We start from the raw sequence: 22,469 nt of genomic DNA, 5'->3' as shown, positions 1-22,469 counted from the left end.
ACATACCAGTAGCATCCGGCTCCTCCCTACAAAACGCCAGAGAAGAACTTACCGTACACCACCCACGTGCACTTCCAGGCAGGGGCAGCAGTATCTTCCCAAAGTAGCAACTTCTCACCAAAGGACTTCACGCTTGAGAAACCTATAGCAAAGTTAGGTTAAAAAGATGGATTTGGAAGGGTTTTCTCCAGGTTCCTTGGCTTTTCTGAGAATCATAACCATACTGATAGAGGTGCTTTGGTTTCTCTGTCACTCCAGATTTCAAAATTCCATCTGTTTGTTCTTTGTTTCTGTGGTCCTCAGTGAATGAGGATAGGAGCATTTAGCAAAAGCAAATTAGTATCAGAACTTCAATTTCTTGGAAAATAAGCAGGTGTCAGTGGTTAATAAACAATGTTACTACACTGTGCTATTTGATTTTAAAGTCTGCCTAAAGCATCTAGATGATGCAGGTCCACTGTGCTTTTGTGTCTTTTAACAATGAAAAGAATGTTATATCAAGTTCCCTGAACACTGAAAAACAAAGTGAAGGAGCATGACAATTATTTGCACACACACCTATGACAAAGTCAGAAAGTTGTTTTGGTTTTTTTTTTTTTTGGAAGACTTGAAACCCAACTTCAATATATGAAGTCCTTAATATCACCAATGGATGCCAAGTAGGTTAACCCTGTTAAGACTGGACTGCTCCCTTGCAGCACCACACATGGGTGAACTTTGATACAACTCCCCAGCTCTCAACTCCAACCAACGCTCATCTCTGAACAGAGCAATCTTGAGCCATTTATCACTTCCCCAGATGCACACTGACAATGCCTTCCTGCTGGAGAGCTACTGACAGCAGCAGAACTTCCTCAAAGATGATGCAGCTCAAAATACCAAGTTCTGAAGACTGAAAATGACTGCCTAAGACTTCAGGACTTTACAGAGCTTCCCTCTTTCTCATTAAGAGTCCTTCAAACTGGTTTACAAACTATGCTGTGCCCAAATCTCAACTGCACACTGACTTTTCCATGAGCTATTATGAAGCTACACAACTGCACTGCTACTTATTGTCCTACAGGTCAGGATAGGAGGTGCAGGCAACCCCATAAATAGTGACTCTGTTTGTTGAACTAAGTCTATTCAGTAGCAAATTACTAAGTTTTTCCAAATGCAGACCCTCCACATTTAGGTAACCACACATCACATTAAAATTTGCTGAAGGTGTCAACATGTAAATATGAAGACTGTATCCAAAACAGAACTTTGCCTACCTCACAGAACTTCAGGTGGACAGTCACCAGTTCTATTAAGATGTCAGGTGCTTTCAGAAAAATCACAAAAATGATTTTGTATCTGCTTTAAAAACTACTGCACAGCACGACCAGATGCTGACTAATTTTAAAAAACTGCTTGGAGACGTTACCTTCTCCTTACCAGCACAAGGTACCAACAGGCAGCCTCCCCTTTGTTGTTCAGTGAAATACGAGGGGAAAGAAGAAGAACAATAAATAATATGGATTGTTACAAAACTAGCTATTATTTAATTTTGGAAACAGTTTCATGAGTCAAGAGAAACCAGGCACACGCAGAGAGAAGGAACAGAACTAAAGGCCTCCATACAGTCACCAGTAACTCGCTATGTAGTTTGTTCTCACCAACTTTTCTGCAGCAGAGAAGCTAGTTCATACTGAGCATGATCATCTCTCTTTATTTTACACCACACTGATGCTGTCTGTAATGAGAAATGATCACTGTTCAAGTAACGAAGTTTAGGATCTTGATGCCTCCAGCTCACCCAATCTGTTCATATTGTTTTTAACCCCAAGGACTTAAAGACACATCTAATTTGCTGAGAAGGAGGCACTGCTCCATTACCAAATACAAGACCAATTTAAAATAAAAGTTTTTCACCAAACTCCAGTGATACTTGAACAGAGCTTCTATAGGTCAGCTATGCTTACAGAAGTTGGACATTCCACATTACCAGAGCAACGTGACACACCAAATCGATTTCGCTTTTTGAGAAAGGAAAGAACCCAAATGCTGTTACCAAGCTTTGAACAAGAGACAGTTGAACAGGTTTCAACACCAGCAAAGAGAGTAAATGCTTCCAGTTAGCAAGATCTAGTCCACAGTTGATAAACAACTATTTCAATTTAGTAGCACCTCAGTAGGACCCCTTCTCAGCCCTTCAGTTCCCCACCACATTAGCAGCAGTTACACATTACCAGTCACCAGAATTAACTGGCCCAGGTAATAGGACTCATGGGAGGAAAAAAAAAACACCTATCAGGTACTTTACTGTTACCAGTGCATTCAGAATTTGTAGGGGCAATGGATGTAAAGACTCCAGTGTAGAGAAAAACAACCAAAAAAAATTTTTTTAAATTATGAGGATTGAAAAACACCATCAAATAGATGAAATATGTCTAGTTTACCTCAGTATTTTAAACAACATTATACATTTTATTGTTTAGAAAACATGATGACATTGCAGAAAAATAAAATAAAATTTGTATTTAACAGCACAAACATTTTACATAATGGTATAAAAAGTCTATTGGGAGCCTGGAGGAGGGGGAAAGGAGAACAAAACCAACAAAAAATTACTACTCTAGAAAAAGTAAAAAGCTAAAACAAATTCCAGAAGTGTAAATCACAAAGTTTTAGCTGTTTCAAATACACAACTGTGTACCTTCCACAATAACAGTCACAACTGAAAGTTTTTATATTACCAGTCCTCCAACAGGCCAGTCTGCAAGATAAACTCAATCGTAATAAATTGCAAAATTCATAAGTATGCAATTACTGATTGCTTTTAGATGTTCTAAAAGCTTTTTTTAAACATCTAACAGTTCATCTTTTATATTCAATTTGTGCTTAACGTTTTTTAGTTCTGACATACTGAAACCCAGCAGCACAGATGGTTTGTGACTATTTATTGCCTTTAAGCATACATTTCTCCTTTTTCCAAAGAATGATGCAACATCAATTTTCCAAGCATACAGCAGTGTGGACAATAACTGCATCTCTTTTTTTGAAGGATATGGCCTCACATGAAAATAGTCTGTCAAAAACTGTTTTTGAGTTTCATACGAGCTGTGATCATACTGTCTGGGATCTACTGCCAGAACACGAAGATCCTCACTCGAAATTTTCTTTATCTCAGTCCTAATACCAATCTTTTGTCGTTTGAAAGGCACCAGCCCTGAATACAAGTCATCTTCTGGATACAGAGCTAGTCCCGTACTCAAGCTTAGTGGCTGCTGTTCCTTATTCTTTTGGTCTTCTGTAACAAAGCAGGTGTCAGACTGCTTTCTCTTAATGACAGAATCATGCTTTTCACCATTCACAAACAGCAGCTCTTTCTTCTCAGTACGCTCAAGCTGCATCTTCACGCTTGGGTTGCTGTTTTTGGGAGCACTTCTACAACGGAGCAAATGCACAGCAATAGCTGTTAGAGTCATACTTCCAGTGTACACGCCACAACAGTGGATGCACTTGAAAGCTGGAGACTTTAAAATTGTATGTACAGTTGGCATAACGTGATGCCTCTCTTTCAAATGCATTTCATAGGTTTCCTGGCTAATAAACAAACTGAAACAAAACGGACAGGTGAACACTTTGTTGCATCCATTGTTCAATTCAGCTGCCTGAGGTTTCACTTTGATGTAAATGGGGACGAGCGTCCTTGAATTTACTCCAGCGAGCACTGCCAAGTGTACTTCTCTTTCACCAATGTCTTCTTCTGGTAACACTGTACTGAAATCAAAGTGGGGAAACACCAGGTCACCCTGAGCCTCATTACCTAGCTGAAATCCTCTGTTGCTGTAATCTGCATGTAACTGCTTCCTGCCACTGTGTGTAGATTTATTGTGTTCCGCAAGGCTTTTTAAGTCGTGGAAAGTAACTGTGCAAAACAAGCAAGCTAAACCATGCATCAGGAGATGTTTCATGAGCTCTTCCTCACAGAGAAAGCATTTACAAGGGAAACATCGGACCGTCTTCTCTGTCATCCACCTCAGAAAGGGCGCACAAGCTGCAAGTTTGTCAGGTTCCTGGGCTTCCTCTACTTTTACTTCACCATGTTTGTGGGCCACCTCCATATGCACCTCATAGACGTTCGATGGAAAGAGCTCATTGCAAACAGGGCAAATCTTCCACTGCTTCGCCTTTCCAAGGGTCTCACTTGTTTCAGAATCAGGTGGGGAAGCTTGTAATGATATACTCTGAGTTGTTAAAACCATTGGAGGAGAGGGGGCGCTAGCTGGTGACTGAGATAACTGAGTTACTGTCCCAGACTGCATCAGCTGGATAGGCACTTGTGGTGGAGTTCCCACGGTCACTCCACCACCAAGAGGTACAGGCAAAGTAACTGAAACTGGAGCAAGCGTGTAGGTAGGTATTCCATTGAACTGCTTCCCAGTTGGAATCAACTGCCTAAGTATAGAACCTGCAGCCAAAAAAGTCGCGTTTTGAGAAACTGCAGATCTAACCGACTGATTTACTGGGATAACGGCTGGGGCAACAGGTTGATTAAGCTGAAGAAAGCCAGGCCTGACAGGCGGTCTGACAGGAACAACTCCAGACACAGCAGACTGATTAAGCTGTAGAACTCCTGAAGCAACTGTCTGAGCCACGGGAAGGACTGTGGGACCGACGGGTCTGTTCACACTCTCAGCCGAATGGTTAACGGAGAGAACTCCCGGTGCAACTGGCTGATTGACAGGGCTGACAGGCTGAGGAACAGGTAATGCTGCAGCTGCAACTGGACTATTTACAGTACCAACAGACTGATTAACAGGAAAGAGTCCAGGCCTGACTGGTTGATTAACAGGAAGAACTGCAGGAGCCACAGTTCTATTTAGGGTCCCACCAGAATGGTTCAGAGGAACAGCCCCAGCTGTGACAGGCTGATTAAGAGGAAGCCTGTGAGAAACAATGAGAGGCTGAGAAGGAGACGGCTGAATAGTAACGTTATTCTGACCTACAGGAAGGTGACTGGATACCAGGGTAACATGTGACGGGGTAACAACTGGAGCAGAATTTGGATGTGGAACGCTACAAGAGGCACTTGGAACAGTCAGTGATGCGACTGTATTCTGACCTATTGGCTGCACCACTGTCTGGTTTTGATTATTCTGTGGGAACGCAAGTTGGATACAAGCTGGAGCTGAGATGGAACCTGCTGGGGCCACAGGAGGACCTAAAGATGGAGCGGCTACAGGTACACTTTGGGGAAGCTTTGGAGCAATCTGCATTTGTTTCACAAGTCCCGGTTTCTTAATATGCTCTGAAATTACAGACCGAAGCTTGTTCTCTAGGTCTCTGTGTGTTTCAGCTGTCAAGACGTGATACATTAAAGAATCTTGGCTGTTTGCAGAAACATTGCATTTTTTACAGTAGTTCTCAATAGAACTCTCTTTACTTTCATCAGGTCTCTGGCCAAAATATGTACTTATTAAGTTTTGAAAATGGTTCATCAGCACATGCTTCTTCATGTTATAATATAACGTGTCGGTGAAGTTACATTTTAGACATGTAAAGTTAATGATGTCACTCCTGAATTGTTTCATGCCATCCAAGATGCTAACTGTATAGTTCTGTATTCTCTTGTTAGACGAATGAAACATTCGGATATGTTTCCCCACTACTTTTGGCTCAGAAGCAAACACACATTTTGGGCAAGGTACTACAAGCTCTTGATCCATCTCATCTTCATGGTAACGGTGCAAATGATTCCTCAATGAAGTAAGTAATTTTGATGAGAACTTGCATAAACTACAGCAGTACGGCTTTGTTCTGTATCTCTGCAAACAAAACAAGAAAATCCACTTAGAAACTTCCGGTTCCTGAAACTTGGATTTCTGTTTGAAGTCTACTCTATCATCTGTCAGAAATAACTTCACGGGATGTATAGCATGTATCCTCACCATTCCACAGAGACCTGCTTATCGCTGAGTAGAGGACTTGAAGATGACATAAAGGAGAAACATTTGTGACTGTTTTGCTCCCCTGTATTTTATCAAAAAGCCTCACGCAGGTTAATTGCTATTCCAATTCACAAAATCCTGATTATGAAGCCATTTAAAGATGGGAATCACAGAACAGGATGAGAAGAAGTTGTACTCCACTATACCCAGGAGATAAAGTCGAAACAGGTAGGAACAGCAGTCCTCTTAATGCGAAACTATTAAAGCTTTGCTTAGTCAACATGGTCATCTCATATTTATTTGAAGAGAAAGGAGAAGTGAGAAGTAAGGAACTTTTTAATTTTGTTTTTCTATGTATTTCAACATCCTACCACTGGCTGACAAGTACTTCCCCCAGCAAAGTCCTAAAATACTAAACTATTATACTATTGGAAAGTCAGATCACTAACAGAAAGAGAAAGCAGTAAGAATCCCTTTTATCGTAAAATAGCAATCACCTCATAACCTCAACACACTGGACATCCTATTACACTAACGCCTGTAAGAAATTTCATCTGGCATGCTTATTACAGACCCTTCCCAGAATTGCTGTCATAATAAGCCTGTCCTCCACTTAACAATGATATACTCCCTCAACAGCATTAGTTTTCATACATTCATGAATATCAATTGCTCTTCCTACAAGTGTATACTGTCAGCCATTTCTAGCTATCCACACTTCCTAGGAAGTTACCCCTGACTTCTAGTAATTACACAGCCAGTCACAGCAATATCTAAGCGACAAGCCTGCACTCCACGATCTCGTGGAACACGTTTATGAAATGTCATTTCACCTTACTGACCACTGTCACTTACAAAATCACATCTAAAAGCAACAAGGAGCTGTTCCACCACTGAAGTATCCAGTCTAGCTCTATCACCCACATACATGCCCAGTACACTTAAGAATCAAGAATCTATGCAGTTATTTGTTTTGCCATTTCACATAGCCATGAAGGTATCACCTACTAGCAACACTAAGAATCTATGCAGTTGATAAAGCAAAACCAGGAAAATCTAACCTCCAAACTCAAAAGATAAAGACACTGCTTTCCCAAGGCTGCTGAAGCATATGCTGGAAAAGTATCAGCAAGTAATTTCCTGCTCTTACATTCGTCAGGCATCTGTTCTCAGCTGCTGGTAAACTGCACTGCATCAAGTCAGAATAAGCGTCAAACTTGTATTTGGGAGTACGCTGGGTAGGAGAAAAGCCACCAACACTAGAGAGCTAATGAAGCATGAAGCACTACTAAAAGCTCCCCTCCTCTTCTAAAGACATCAGGTGACAAACTGATGTTACTGCCTATTTTAACTAGCTCTTAAAGACTTAGAAAAGCTTATATGCCTTTAAAAAAATTGGACCAACGCACCCCATCACCACAACTTTTCATCAGTATCTCTCCCTCTCAACTTATTTCCTTGTAAATAGAATTACTTTCTATAAACAAAGTTTCCTTGCTGTCAAATATGGATAATATGGAAGTACATGCACTTCTAGTTAGGGCCAGTGAGAATACTACTTCACAACTAAGTGGTCCAAGTGCTGAATTTGCTATTCTGCAGTAAAGATGTTTTTACTTTTTTATACAAACAAGCATTGCAGTATACCACTAAGAACCTGCCCCAGCACCTGCAGACAAGGTCTGGGGTAAACTATTTTTCAAGCCTTTCTCAAGCCTTTTTTTTCTGTTTTGTTTTTTGGGGTTTTTTTTGTGTTTTTTTTTTTTGTTGTTGTTGTTGTTTTTGTTTTTGTTTTTAAAGGGAGGTCAAAATTACAAGACTTGAGGTGAAGGAAAATAAGCTTCATATTTCATGTTCTGTTGAAGAAGGAAGAAACCTGAAGTCCCATTACTCAGCTCAAAATAAAAAACTGCTGCAGCAGGACAAATGTGAAAGTTTGGTGGGGCTTTTTGTTGATATTTGGTTGGGGTTTTTTTGTTTTGTTTTTTAGTGTCTGTGAAAACAGAGTTCTTCCACACAGACACCTAAGGAGATGACGGGGCCAGCACATTCTCTACACACACAAGTCTCAGCTGCCTTCATTTTTTGGAAGTGCTTCTAAAGCCTTCTCCTTCTTAAAGAATAACATCTCAGTTGTAAGCAAGTTTTTGAGAATAGAAATTCTAGACTACTTCAGAAACCTGGCACATCTAGAAGTTCGACCAACACAACACTGAGCTGTACAAACAGAATTTAAAAAATCTTACCAAAAGCATCTAGGAAAATGTGACTGATTCCATTCCAAACATACTCCAGAATAAAATATAACACTTTGTTTTAGAGTCTCAACATTCTCCACAACCTAGAGACACAACAGCCTCTAAAAGCCAAGTTCTTCTGGAATTACTATAATCTCTGTAAGAATAATCCCACTGGTAGACACCACAGACTAATTTATCTGGGTAGCTTAACCAGACTCCTGAATTTTTTGATGCAGCTCAACTTTTTTTCCCTTATTGAAGCAACTTTGGAATAAAACATCTTAAAGGATCAACTTCTTTTCTCTCATGTGTAGGCAGCATGAAGTGAATAATGCAGACCAAAGAAACAAAGTTGTATGAAGAAAAGACAGGTACAAGTTCTGTAAATGGAAGACACAGCTTGGCAGATGGGATCAACATCAAATCTTAAACCTACAGATCCAAGTTTAGGAAAGAAAAACCAGAAGACAATCCTAAGTGCTGGAGAGATCACCTGCTACCAAATGAGCCTGGGTAAGTCTGAATGGCATTTGGTCAGCCTGTATGTTGAGGGCTTTGTTAATAATTGCAACTCTGTACCTGTGGCCTCCATTCCAGTTTTAAAAACGGTTGATGCAGATGAACTTCAGTCAAGCCACCACAATACTATTCTAAGTCACTATTTACCAGGATGAAAAGAGGATGCCTACTGCTATTTACAAGTTGCTGAGGGCCTTCCTCATACTAACAGCCAGGAACCTTGAGACTTCAGCAAGACTCAGAAAAGACTACCTTTATTTTTGTGTGTATACTCCTGTGCTTTACTTACTGCTTTCTATTATTTTATATTCCAGCAAGTTTCTGAGACACTTTGTTTTGACCATCTCAGCCCTGTCTCTTATACAGATTCTCGATCCACACAAAGTCCACCTATACATAAAGTAAAACACACTGTCTAATGAAAATTAGACACACAGCTAATGAAAATTTCAACTAAACCTACATTTATCTGTCCGGTCACATTTTCATTATTCTGTTTTTAAAAAAGTATATTATATAAAAAAGCATGTCACAACTTCATATAATGTGAGGCTACAGTTGTAGAAAACTGGCATGACACATGAAATACTGATGTTCAGGACTTAAACACTCCAAACAGCATACAGAATTGTCCTTACAACCTGCAGCATTACAGAAAAAAGAGGCAATGGAAGATGATTCCTTAAACACTATTTAGAGAATAAATACTAGAGCTGATATATTTTAGTTTTAGCAGGTCTTCTGCAATCAGTAATATTCAGCAATTCCACATGCACATCCACTCAATTTCAAAGGCACATACCTTCCTCTTGCCCACAGACTCCCAAGGAGAGACATCACTCCACGAAGTGTTGCAGAAGTATTTTTCACCTGGGTCAAAACTTTTAAGATTCTAAAATCAAAATAAAGCACACAAGAAATAACCTGCTTTGGTAGGTACAATTTGGTCTCAATTCAAAAACAAGGAACAAGAAAACAAGATGAATGGAAGTTCATGCAGCACTAATATAGAGGTTTCAAAACTCATTTCAAAGAAATTATTTCTGACTCCTGTTTGATTTATTTTACCTCAATTACTAGCTGATAACTGCCTCATGTAACACAGGCATTCTGAACACTCTACTGTTACTCAAAACAAGGAAATTGAAGTGTTTATACTTTATTTCCGTCGCTTCTAGCGAAGTTCACAGTGAACACAGATCTTTTCTGCTTCTACCTTCCTCCTCCTTAATCTGTAGTATTTCAGCATCTATTTCCATGTATTTACTTACCATAACTGCTTACTTCGTAGCAGGTATTTCAGTGTTAATTCATGCTATTATTACGCTTTTAACTTGCAAAGACATTTCAGAGACCTATTTCAAAAGAGTAGCAGTATTTTCTCAAGTTTAAAAGCAGCATTACAGCATCACCACTGCGCCTGCAACAACCACATCAGAGTAAGCTCTCCTCAGAGCATTCCTCTAATCAACTCTATCACAACAACCTGAGTGCAGTGAAGAGTTCCCCTCCATTTTCATGGCAAGGAAAAAAAGAAAACTGCTGATTGCTATGCCTTTCCCAAGACCCTAGGTCAGCTTCAGCAGTACACTAGTTTCTTAGAACGCAGACCACAAATCCAGGCTTAACCTACAGAAAATTAACATATTTCTCACCTCACCTTCCCTTCCATTTCACACTTACTAAGATGCTTAGAAAGAGCATTATGTTTTCAAACGTACACCAAAACCCACTGGAACAACAGGAGCAGGTAATAAAGGCTATTTAAGGTTAGCTCACCTTCAAGAGATGCTGAATTTATACATCTTCATAGTCTGAAGTTAAAAAAAAAAAAAAAAAATGTAGCATTTACAAGCAAAATAGAACACATGGCCAACAAGAAGAGAAGAAAGGAGACTCAGAAGCAGGTCAACAAGGCTACTTGATGCAGGCTGTGTGTGCTAGGCTCCTGCCTGCACTGCACTCATGTGAGCACCATTATCTACGCAACAGACAAGCAAGCACGCTAGTGGTAATATATCAACAAAATTAAGTTTAGGAAGCGCATTCAAATGTACAATAAGCTTTCTAGCTTCTGCAGCCTGCACATCTCCGCAGGGAAAATTCTGCAGTTCTCAAGGCAGCAATGAACAAAGCTCTGCCACTTACTGCTGCATAAGTCCCTCTACTCATCCTCACACAAACGCTCCGAGAAGCACACAACTTTTCTCTTACTCTGGAGGTAACTGCTCTTTGCAATTCCACAGCCTTATAGGACATAGTGTTTTTCTTGTAAGTGCTTGCTACAGAAAATAAAGAGACAACTTCACAAAGCATTCAGCTGAACACACTGGAATGCATTTCGTAGAATGGACAGGAAAGCTTAAACATGTTTTACTTTTGGTTTGAGCGTTCTCCATTAAGAAAGGCTCCTAGCATTGAATGCCAGACTCATACAACCCCAATGCACGCGCAAGTCGGCCTAGGCCTTTTTGCTGAAATGTCCATCTCGTACAGAGAAATTCTTACCACTGGAATAAGCTTGACATCCCAGAAGCAACACGTTACGCTCTTTCCAGGTTTATTTCAAGAGGGGAAAAGGATAAACAAGGGAGTAAAAAACTAAACTGAGAAGCGTGATTAATCAAGTACCTCAAGGTGAATAAAAAAACATTTTTGAAGAGAAAAACATTTCAAACCTGAGAACTGCTTTCTTCCCCCTATCATAACTTTTCCAGAACAGATCAAAGTGCCCAGAGTTTAAATGAAGGCTTATACAGGAGGCCACACAGTATGCTAAAGCTAGAAAGATTTACCCGAAGGAAATCCTCTGACACTGCAGTTTAAGTTACTTTGACATTCAAACATAGTTTAACACAGAAGGCAGATGTTTGCTTCCTAGTGAAGAACAATTAAGAACTTTTAGCTAACAAATAATCCTTCTCTCTGGTCAATCTACCAAGAGTTACCATGTTGTACATGAACATTCCTTCATTTTCCTCAAGCTATCATCCGTTATCATGTCTTACTCAGAGCGTTTAAGACCAAGTTTTAAGACCAGACAAGAAGCCAAGCCTGTATCATGTCACTTCATACCATTTCCTCAATTGTTCTCTCTTCTCAAAAGCACAAAGTCCAGAAATCCACCTTAATATTCAAAGGAGAAAAAAAACACCTTAAGCTACTTCTCTGTTAGGTCAAACATCCCTTCTGTAAGAAAAAAGAGTCACACCAAATAAACAGCCCTAGATTGTCTGGAAAAAATAGATTTTTAAGTTATGAACATGGCTGAAGGAGAACTACTTGATATTTTTGGGCCCATATTTCAGTGTTTTCCAGAATGTAAACTTGCACACAACTGTTTTGTGTCAAAGCATCAAGACAGATGAGTTTTTGAAGGGTTATTTACAAAATACAGCACAATAAAAAAATAAAAATAAAAACACCAGGCAAATATACTTTCTGAGCTCTTACGTTCACTTACATGTAGCACTGCTCAACTGCAACAACCAAGAATGTTCCAGATTTAGATATGCACGCAGGCCTCAAGTGCTTCTTCAAACCATTCACTTACACATGCTCCAAGAACACCCCAAGAGACAACAGCACCCCTAGAATGAGTGATTGCAGTACCATCACACAGAATTAACCCCAGCCCTTGGCTACAGTCAGTGTCAAGTCATGAACAGGCCAGAGCCAGAAAAGCTTGTGTTCTGTAACCAAGTTGCTATCTTTATCCTTTTTCCCACTGCTGGGGGAAAAAGTATTTTAAAAAAAAAAAAAAAAAAAGCCTCACTTCCATCTGCCAAATGATGTTTGAGTGTCCCTGGCTCACTGTACAGTACTTTCTCCAATAAGTGGTAACAACAGCACTACGCTCACTTTGCCTCAGCATACTTGCATATGCTTTTAAAAATACAGAACTGAACCACAACTCAGCAAGTCAAGTTTGATATTTTTTCCTGGAGACAAGTTTTAAAAGCCTGCAAAAGATTTGGATATAATTTTTAGAAATTACATTTATTTGTATATCCTTCAGAGGTTTCCTCTTGAACCTACTCAAAGCAATTGAGCTCCATTATATCAAGTCTTCCACTGTTTGTAATTTCAAAAGAACAAAATTACTATGTAACATACAAACAGCATTTCATATACAAATATACAACACACATCAAATATACATATTGTATGTTGTACATATGTATGTTATGTATAATACATTAGCACATACATAATATACAAGCAGCTGACTAAAGAAGCATTTTACTGAAGTTGTACCATTTCTTATTGGTGCAATTATTACAAGCAGAGAACACACAGCATCACCTGTAACATATTTTGTTGGGAAACGAAGCCTCTTTCAACATCATGTACCAAAAATCTAAGTTCCACTTCTAGCATTTAGGCACTCAGACTTAAGTGATCCTTCAACTAAAGAAGCCACTTTCTCCTCTTTACCTCATCATAAAGACCTAGGCCAGAAGAACATCACATATACAATAAACAAAGTATTTTTAAAAGGTTTTCTTCAAACCCGCTTAACGTTACTCGAAATACTTTACCTTCAACAATTCCCTGCAGCTGTCGAGCCCAAGTTCCACAAGAATGCCTTTCACCCTTTTGCGAGCCTTCCTGATATTATCAAGATTTTGAACAGGAATTTGAAACATTTTGCACTTTTCCTGAAAAGGAAGTTAAAAAATGGTGTCATAATTGAATACAGGCACTTCACGTTTAACAGTATTAAAAAATTAAATGTCAAAAATACACTGGATAAATAACAGCAAAAGCCTTAAACCAATTACCCATATGATCAGTCAGTAGATCACTTCCTTCCTCCTAAGGAACAAAGTTGGGTGGAGCCCCTTGGTTTCTTCTATCTAAACAAACAAGTCTCTGTTGTCATCTCTCTTCATGTTTAGATGGCAGCTATGGTGTACAAAACTTGGTGGTTTTGCAGGTGAAAGTGAATATAAGAATTTCACTCTTTTAGGAAAGGGGATTATCAGCACCTTTTGCCTTGAACATCACAGTGCCAAGGTGAAACAATAAACCAAATTATAAAGAGAGGCATCTCATGTGTATGCTTTAAATACAACTGCTAGTTAAACCCAGGTTTCTCTTCACAGCCACACCCTACTCATGTCACTCCTTTTTGACCCTGTGTGTATTTGTGAGCAACTATTCTCATGTGTGAAGTACAACAAGAGTACATTTCATCAAAAATCTGACAAACACCTTGAGAACTCACTAAGAATTGCAATCACTTCCACCAAATCAACCACTGATGCATTAGTTTCACACAGACAAGGTCAAGTATCCCACTAGCTCTATGCTTCTACTGTTCTTTTTAAAAATACTGTAATAAAAATATTCAAGTACAAAAAGTTTGTCGCGTTAACTGCGCTGTTTAATGCATGGCCCAAACAATTCCTCTTCCGTCAGTGCAGCCCAGGCAAGCTGAAAGTTTGGACAGCCATGTTCTAGAACATGCCAGCACCAAGGGTCCACTGCATCCCAGCAGCTGGGCTGTTGTCTCTACCCAGGCAGCTGTGTTAAGAGGCCACCAGTTGTATAACTCCAGCTCCTGCTACAAACACAGGCCACCTTTACAGACTGTGCTCTAGAAGTAGCTGTATTTATCACCTCCCTGGGTCACAGGGAAATGCAGTTTATTCTCAAATGGCTAAAATCTGCAAAACTTCAATAGGCACAAAGTGTTATGAAACAACCCCACGCTGAAAAAGGTTAATGAAAGCCTCAGAACTATTTCTTCTTTAACAGTTCCCTGAAGACATGTTTAAGAAACAGCAGAGTTCCATTTCCAAACAATTCAACCACCCAGGACACAGGGTCATAGGGAAAAATATCCAAACCAGTACTTGAGTCTCGGTGGTCCTGAGCATCCTGAAAAGTTACTTCTCAACAAGTAGAAAGATATTCATTATGTTCATTGTTAAAAGGATATCTTTACTCTTTAAATAGATTATAAAAATAAAAGCCTCCCACAGAAGGCTGAAGTCTTAGCAACAGAAAAAAAAAAAAAAAAAAATTCCCAATTTATGCCAATATTTTTTTTCCTTGAATGATAATTTATGTTCAAAATATACAATTCATATAATTAAAAGTTTATATAATTAAAAGTAATAATTGAAATTATTATAAATAAAAGTCAAAGAACTCACATGCTATTCTCCTCTTCTTCTCCCCACAAAGGAAAGGTGTGTAAAGAAAAATGGAGAGGGAGCCCCATTGGACAGATGCGAGTCTTGTTTTCTAATTTTTTTTATTGACAAGAAGTTTGGAAGACATTGTGATACCACCAGCGGCGTGGGTCAGAACCTACAAAGAAAGAAATAAACCACATTATCTAGTCAGGCATTCTACCATCAAAATCCAAGAAGTAAAATAAAGACTTAAAGTCCTCTTCTTAAACCAAAGCCAACTTGGATTTGCCATCTCCAGTTAACGCTTTATTGCCAGTTTCTCCCTGAAGGCAGGTTATAGCACCGACCTCAAGATCCACTTCAGACAACAGAGCTGACGGGCCGCCAGCTCAGCTTAGTCATAGGGAGCTGTGGATCCATACTGTAAGTTTCTGGAAACAGCTCCTTCATCTCAGTCCTTTAACTTACTACTGTTGAAGCTGAAGCAGACATTTTCTGACACAAGCCTTAGTACAGAAAAGTAATACACAGTACATTACACACATCTATCTCAGCTTTTTGCTCTTTTTTTTTTTTTTCTTTTGAAGACCAGCAAACTGTCTGAAATAGAAGTCGTCATCTAGAAGAAAGACAAAATAACAACAATGAATTTTGGGTATAGAGGACTTATTTTCCAGTTTTCAAGTAGTTGATATTCAGTCCAGTGAGACAGAAGCCTCTGTATCACGTACAAGGTTATTCAGCTGGTCTTTACACAGACTGCTTAGCAATAAGAGTTTAAGTTATCCACGAAACACACCAACACACTACCATGATGGTCATGAAATTTCAACTTTCTGAGCTCAAACCTTTTAATACCCAGATTACTATATAGTTTATTATCCATACTCGTTTTATACTCATTTCTTTTGTGATCTGAACATTCTTCAAACCTTAGCATGCACACAGTTTCTATGCACATCGCAGTCAACTTCTCATTGGTTTGCATGCCGTTCCTAATGGACAAAATTCAACACGAAAGCAGTAAAATTAAATCTGAGCTACTTTTGATCAACCATGTTACTGAAAGTAAGTTTATTTCTAATAACTTTCAACTGAGGTTTCTAAAAGCTTGGTAACAAACCAAGTTTACACAGAGCACACTACATAAGGGAAACCCCCAAGAAGTTAACAGCATGATAAAGGAATCCTTGCAGCAGCTGATGTCCCAACGCCAACTCATTTCATACAAACAGTTCTAAACAGGCCATTCAGACATTCCTCAGGCATTTCATCCACCAGTGTATTCCGACATCCAGTGTTCAAACTGGTACAACTCCATAACGATACACACAACTGGAAGTGTTACACAACACTCACGGTTCCCTTCAGTTCTGTATTTCTTACACTCACAAATAAGATAGAACTATATTCAGCCTTCCAACAGAGATCACTACTGCAGCTCTTCCCCTTCCAGTAGCACCAAGTATTTTAATACTAACAACAAAGTAACTGCGTGGACAGCAGTCTTATCTGGTCATTCACAAGTAATTATGCTTGTTTCGCACTAAAAAGAAGTGGAAATGTCTGCATTTCAACTCTTTGAAGTGGTAAGTCACCACAAAAAACGGAAGCTCCCACTTGCCTTCCTTTTACACCTATTTCTTAGAACAATTCTCATTCTCAGTGGCAGAGACCTCTGGACAAATCACAGCCAGGGTATCCAGTGCCTTGCCTATTCATGTCTTCAAAACCTGCATGGACAGATTTAACATCTCTGGGAAACCTGTGCCAATTAACACAGCAAGTTTTTCCCCTTCTATCATTCAGTACCATTTTAGCCTGTATTCATGTAGAAGCAAGACAACTGCAATCCAATCAAATACAGAGTTGGAATAAAGCTGGAGCAACAACCTTCCACATGCATGCATCACCACCAAAATGTGAAACAATAACAGATGAGAAGTTACTAGAAAACTAATGAGGACAGATAGAAACCCTACTAGAAAATCCAGAGAGGAAAAGGTTGCAGTATGGCCCTTTTCAGACACCAGGATCTGCACAGAAACTGATACACAGACCTGTTGTCAGGACGCTGGCGCTCAGTAGTCTGAAGAACTGCTTACAACAGCAGGATTTCGACACACCTGCAGAACTTTTTATAATATCTGCATAGGAAATTCAATCAACTTTAGTATTTGTACTTCCTCATCTAATAACCTGCTTAATGAGCAACGCTGGGAGAAAATTTTGAAGGTTTTTTGTTGTTGTTGTTTTGTAAATGAAGACTGTTTAAGGGTATTTGGGTTGCAAGTATTTTAAAAGGTTTATTGGCCAACTTATATTTCAGTGATTTTCAGAGCTGACAAATAGTAATACAGAATTCTTAATTTTCATTTGAATAAATTCATTTAAAGTTGGTAAGTCAATTTCATTAAGAAAACAATAAAACAACTTCCTGAAAATTAAATGGCAGTAAGCAATAACAACTAATGCTCAAAATCTAAAGAACAAACATAAAAATGCAGCTAGGAAGACAAGCACACCAAGAAACTGCCTAGAGGAATTTGAGAGCAGCCTGGGCATGGTTTTACTTCCATCAATTTTGTTTCAGCCACGTACCACTCTAGGAGGTATACAAGCCCTCAGAGAAATCGTACCCATTTATCTGCTCTAACATCTCACATGTTGGGCAGATGGTTCCATTCCCTGGACATTTATCCATTGCCTCCTGAAATAGAAGATATTCATGGCAATCCCAGATACAAGCAGAGACAAAGAATTCATTGAGAGCGACTCTGCAAAGAAGGACTCAGGTGTCCTGATGGGTAAAGATTTGATGTGAGCCAGCAGCATACTCTTACAACCTAGAAGGCCAACAGTATCCTAAGCTGCATCAAAAGAGGGGTCACCAGCAGGAAGGTGACTGTCCCCTCTACTCTGTCCTTAAGAGGCTTCACCTACTGTATATGTCCAAGCTTGAGGCCCACAGTACAGGAGGGATGTGGAGCTGTTAAAGCAGGCCCAGAGGAGAGCCACTAAGATGATCAGAGGGCTGGAGCACCCCCCCGTTGAGGAAAGGTTGAGGGAGTTGGGCTTATTTAGCTTGGAGAAGAGAAGGCTTCTTTACTGTAGCCTTCCAGTACTTCAAGAAAGCTTACAAGCAGGAAGGGGGACTGACTTCTTACATAGTGTGATAGTGACACGGGAACAGTTTTAAACTAAAAGAGAAGAAAATTAGGTTCCATGTTAGGAAGCAATTTTTTGTTCAGGTGCTCGTGAACCACTGGAACAGGATGCAGATGCCTCATATTTGAAGGCATACAAGGTCAGGCTGGATGCAATCCAGGACAGCCTGATCTACTGGGTGGCAACTCTGCCCATAGCAGGAGATTTCTAAATAGACAATCTTTGAGGTGCACTCCATTTCCAAGCCATTCTGCGTTTCCTCAAAATTTGAGATGGCTTTAACCTTATGGAGAAAGGAGTGCTGTGGTTTTGCTTTGCTTTAATAAAACTTCCATGAAGTCACCTGCTATTGTTACGGTTCTTCTTACAGATAACAAAGTCATAAATAAGAACACTGGATATTTACTACACACAATTTGTCTGAACACCACTAGAAATCTGCTCTTCTTGTTCAAAATCAAACAGAAGATTTATTGAAAAAAGTATTAAGATTTTCAGAATATAGATTGGAGATCCCAAGAGTCACCCTGTACAAAAAATTTATTATAGTTATTTAAAACTTTAAGGAGTTGAGTGCATCTTTGATTACAGAAGACATTCAAAGAAATCAACCTCCAACACAGCATTACATATCACAGTTGGTGGAGAGCTGTATGTAACTTTTCTAGTACAAAACTGAGCTGTTGCAGCAGGAGTCAAACGCTTATAGTGCTCTGCTTCTCATTTTGCACGGATGCTATTAACATGGACATCACAGCTCCGGGGCAATAAAACTATTTCAGATACCCATATTGCCTGTTAGTAAGTAAGAGTTATCACCCAGAGATCTTGCAGCACAACAAATCAGCTCCTTACATACACGATCACCTGGGCACAGACAGAAGTTAGAACAAAACAAAGTCCCAAACAACAGTGTAGGAAACGCCAAACACACGGCATTAGAACCGCAGTGGAAAGCAGTGATTTCTAGCTGCAGATAGCAGACAAACCCGGAAGCCCCTCCTGCGGTCATCCCCACTGCAAGCAGGGTACAGGGAGATGCTCGTGACACGAGCAGCGGCTCGACATCACTGCTCTTCAGTTTCACAAACCGCCGCCGGAGCCTTCCCTCAGTCCCAGCAGCCGCACCGAGACGGAGCTCCCCAAATCCTCACTCAAACCGTTCTAGGATCGCAAGACCTTCGCCCCGTTACATCCCCGCTGTCCGTTACCCCGCGACGAGGAGGGAACGGGGCTCCAGCAGCGCGAGCGGACGAGAGAACGAGGCCGCTTCGTTCCGCACCGCCTCCCCCTCGCAGCCGGGCACCGCCGCGTCCGCTCGGCCGCCCCGCGCCTCACGTTCCGTACGCGCGCCGCCGCCTCAGCCCCGCTGCACTTACCCGTCCGGCCTGCAGGGGGAGCCCGCCTCGCCGCCGCCTCGCCGCCGCTCCCGCCGGCCCGGGGCCCCACGCTGCGGTTGGCGGGACCGCACTACAGTCGCCGCAGCCGCGCCGTACCCGGCGCCTCGCGGCTCCTCCTCCTCCGCGACCGGTACCAGCACCACCAGCACAACCGCCACCGGCACCACCACTCCCTCCTCCTACTGGCTGCCGCGCTCACTCCGTGCACCGCGAAGGCGGCGGCGACACCGGCATCGCTGGGGCCGCGTGCAGCTCAGCCTCTAAATGCAGCGCCAGGCACCCACCGCCCAGCCTGCGCCCACTCCTCATCCACAGCCAGAAAGAGAAAATGGCGCCCGATTTACCCCAGGAAGTGACGTTAGGGCTTATTTGCATGCCATGCAGCCAGCCAATCAGAAGAGACTTTGGTCGAGGCTCCCATTGGCCGCCCAGAAGAAATGGGCGGGGCTGGGGGACGGGTCTCAGTCTCGAGGGGCTCACCTGGGCCCTTGTAACCTGACCTCGTGCAGTTCGCTGCTGGGGGCTGTGACGTGGCCTGGAGTCGTGACGTCATCCAGCAGTCCGGATGAGGCACCGCCTGCTCACCCAGAACCTTCTCCTGCTTTGCATGCAATGATGAGAGGTGCTTCATTGGCCTTTGGTAGGGGCTGGAGGCCCCGCCCCCCTCCAGCAGCCAGTGGAGCCCTGCAACCGACCTTCGTGTTGGAGGAGGCCTCACCTGGCACCTCCATGGTGGTTCCACCTACAACCCTAGCACTTCTCCAAGCTGGTGGCCATCCTAGCACTGAAGCTGAGCTGGAGCTTCAGGTGGAGAAGCCCAGGGAAGCCCTGTGATAGCATGGCGCTGTGCTGATCCTGTTCTGGGCACACCAGGACATATTTCCCCACCTCTGCTGCCTTCCTGAGGCGACTTGTCAGGTCCTCCTCTTCCCTACATGGTTGTCCTGGCTCCGCTTATCCTCTTAATCTCATCTCCGAAGGATTCACCAAGTACCTACTTCAAACAAAGCTCTGTTAAGTGTTCACTGTGTGAAGTAAATTCTCACCTCCTGGAAGCAAATGGAAATTTTGCTTTTGGCCTTGTTAGCCACAGATTTCACCGCATGTCTATGTGTAGATCTTATGCAGGTCAGCATTTTGGCCAACTCTCATCAAAGCCTATGAAAGTTACACAGACTGAGATCATCTCAAAAAGTGACACTAATAAAGTTGACATCTAAGACAATTACCCTGTTGTTTTGGTTTTTTTTTTACAGTAGAGACCACAAAAATTGTTTGCAATCAACACTAATAAGTGTATTGAAACATAGTTACTTGTAAAATGTTTTGTATGATACCCTTCTGGTATTGAAAATCAATGTGATCTATTTCATTTTTTTTTACATATAGTCAATAATGGTGTAAGTAAGTGAAGACTTGGAAAGTTTAATGCAAAAAAATGGCAACCATCTTTGAGAGATAAATTATGTATTGTAGACACATGACCACAATATTATAAAAAGTTACTATTCAATGCCAGGAGTTACAATATGTCCTAGTTAAAATATATATATTTTTTTAACAAAGTTATTAGCTGCTATCTATTAATTAATAAATAATGAAATATGGCACTGTAAGAATGAAAATGCCCGTTGTGTCTGGCATAATCAAAAACATTAAATTTCTTTTACAACAAAGTATCACCAAATAATTATACAGCATTTTGAACAATCTTAGAATCATTTAGTTTGGAAAAAAAAAAAAAAAAAAAAACTCTGAATTACCAACTCCAATCATTTCCCTGGCACTACCAAGTCTACGACTAAGCCATGTCCCAGATCACCACATCCATGTGTTTTCTCAATACCTGTAGGGATAGTGACACAACTGCTTCCCTGGGCAGTCTGCTCCAAAGCTGCACAACTGTTTCAGAGAATAAATTTTTCCTTATACCCCCACTAAATCTCCCCTGATGCAACTTCATGCCATTCACTCATGTGCTGTCAATTGTTGCTTGGGAGAAGAAACTGACCTCCACCTTGCTGCAACCTCCTTTGATGTAATTGCAGAGAGCAATAAGGTCTCCCCTAAGCCCCTTTTTCTCTAGGCTAGATAACCCCAGTTCTTTCAGCCACTCCACATAAGACTTGGTCTCTACACCCTTCACCCTTCAATGCATGTGTTAAAAAGATTAACTCAAATTGAAAAAAAAAAAAATATCTCTTACTTTCATATTAAAGAATCAAAGCAGGGTTGGTCTTGGAAGGGACCTTTGAAGGTCATCTGGTCTATCTTCCCGCTCAAGCTGGGGCACCCAGAGAAGATAGCCAAGGTTGATGTACAGACAATTTCTGCAAGTTTCTAGCTGTGGTAAAAATGGGAAGTACTTCACAAACTGCGTGAATTAATCTACCTATGTAGGAACTTGAGCTGTAAATCGGTTATCTGCTTATCTTCAGCAGTCAAATCCTGCAGTGTTCAACAAACTCAGCTCCTATTTGAGTTAATTGAAGTTATTGCTCATTTACTTGAGAAAAGAGGTTACATTCTCACATTGCATGTCCAGAACTTAACCATACACATCAAAAATAGTCCCATTACTTTCAGCTATGAAATAAAGGCTTTCTAAAGTAAAACCTGTGAACAGAGTTCAGATTTCTCCAGTTGAAGAAAAGAAATAGGATAGCAACATGCAAAACTAAATTAGGAAAAGGACATGGAAGAATAAAAATGGACAGGGATAAAAAGGAGGAGCAATGTTTGTATTTTTCCCATAAAGTAACAACGTCATTAGTGGTTCTGAGGACAACAGCAGAGTGAAGAGAAGAAAGAAAATTCAGAAATACACTATGTAGTCAAGAGTAAAAAGTAAAAAAGATTAGTTGTTTAGGATAAAATAATAGCTTTGACCAAGTCAACTCAGTGGTATTAGACATTTACACTGGAAAAGCATTTTAAGACAAGAAGTTCTTCAATGCATTGTCTTCGGACATCTAGAGTTTGGGAGATTTCATTTTGTCTACAAGTATCTTTGCTCTCATACCGGAGTTAAAAATTTGTTCAGTTCATCTTGAAGAAGCACTTTAACTAACATTTAAC

General features: G+C 40.7%; 1 protein-coding gene across 1 annotated transcript; it reads right to left on the bottom strand.

Moving 5' to 3' along the window:
* Positions 1-2,825: 2,825 nt before the first annotated feature.
* ADNP2 (ADNP homeobox 2) lies at positions 2,826-13,326 on the bottom strand (the record flags this gene model as incomplete). Its single annotated transcript, XM_079533820.1, has 3 exons — positions 2,826-5,795; positions 9,480-9,569; positions 13,219-13,326. 3 exons carry the CDS (start codon positions 13,324-13,326, stop codon positions 2,826-2,828), a joined length of 3,168 nt encoding a protein of 1,055 aa, XP_079389946.1.
* Positions 13,327-22,469: the final 9,143 nt, after the last annotated feature.

The sequence above is a fragment of the Tetrao urogallus genome, assembly GCF_951394365.1.
Source record: "Tetrao urogallus genome assembly, chromosome: 3".
In the NCBI taxonomy this organism is placed as follows: domain Eukaryota; kingdom Metazoa; phylum Chordata; class Aves; order Galliformes; family Phasianidae; genus Tetrao; species Tetrao urogallus.
Note: the sequence above shows the minus strand (reverse complement) of the source record. Positions and strands in the feature narration are given on the sequence as shown.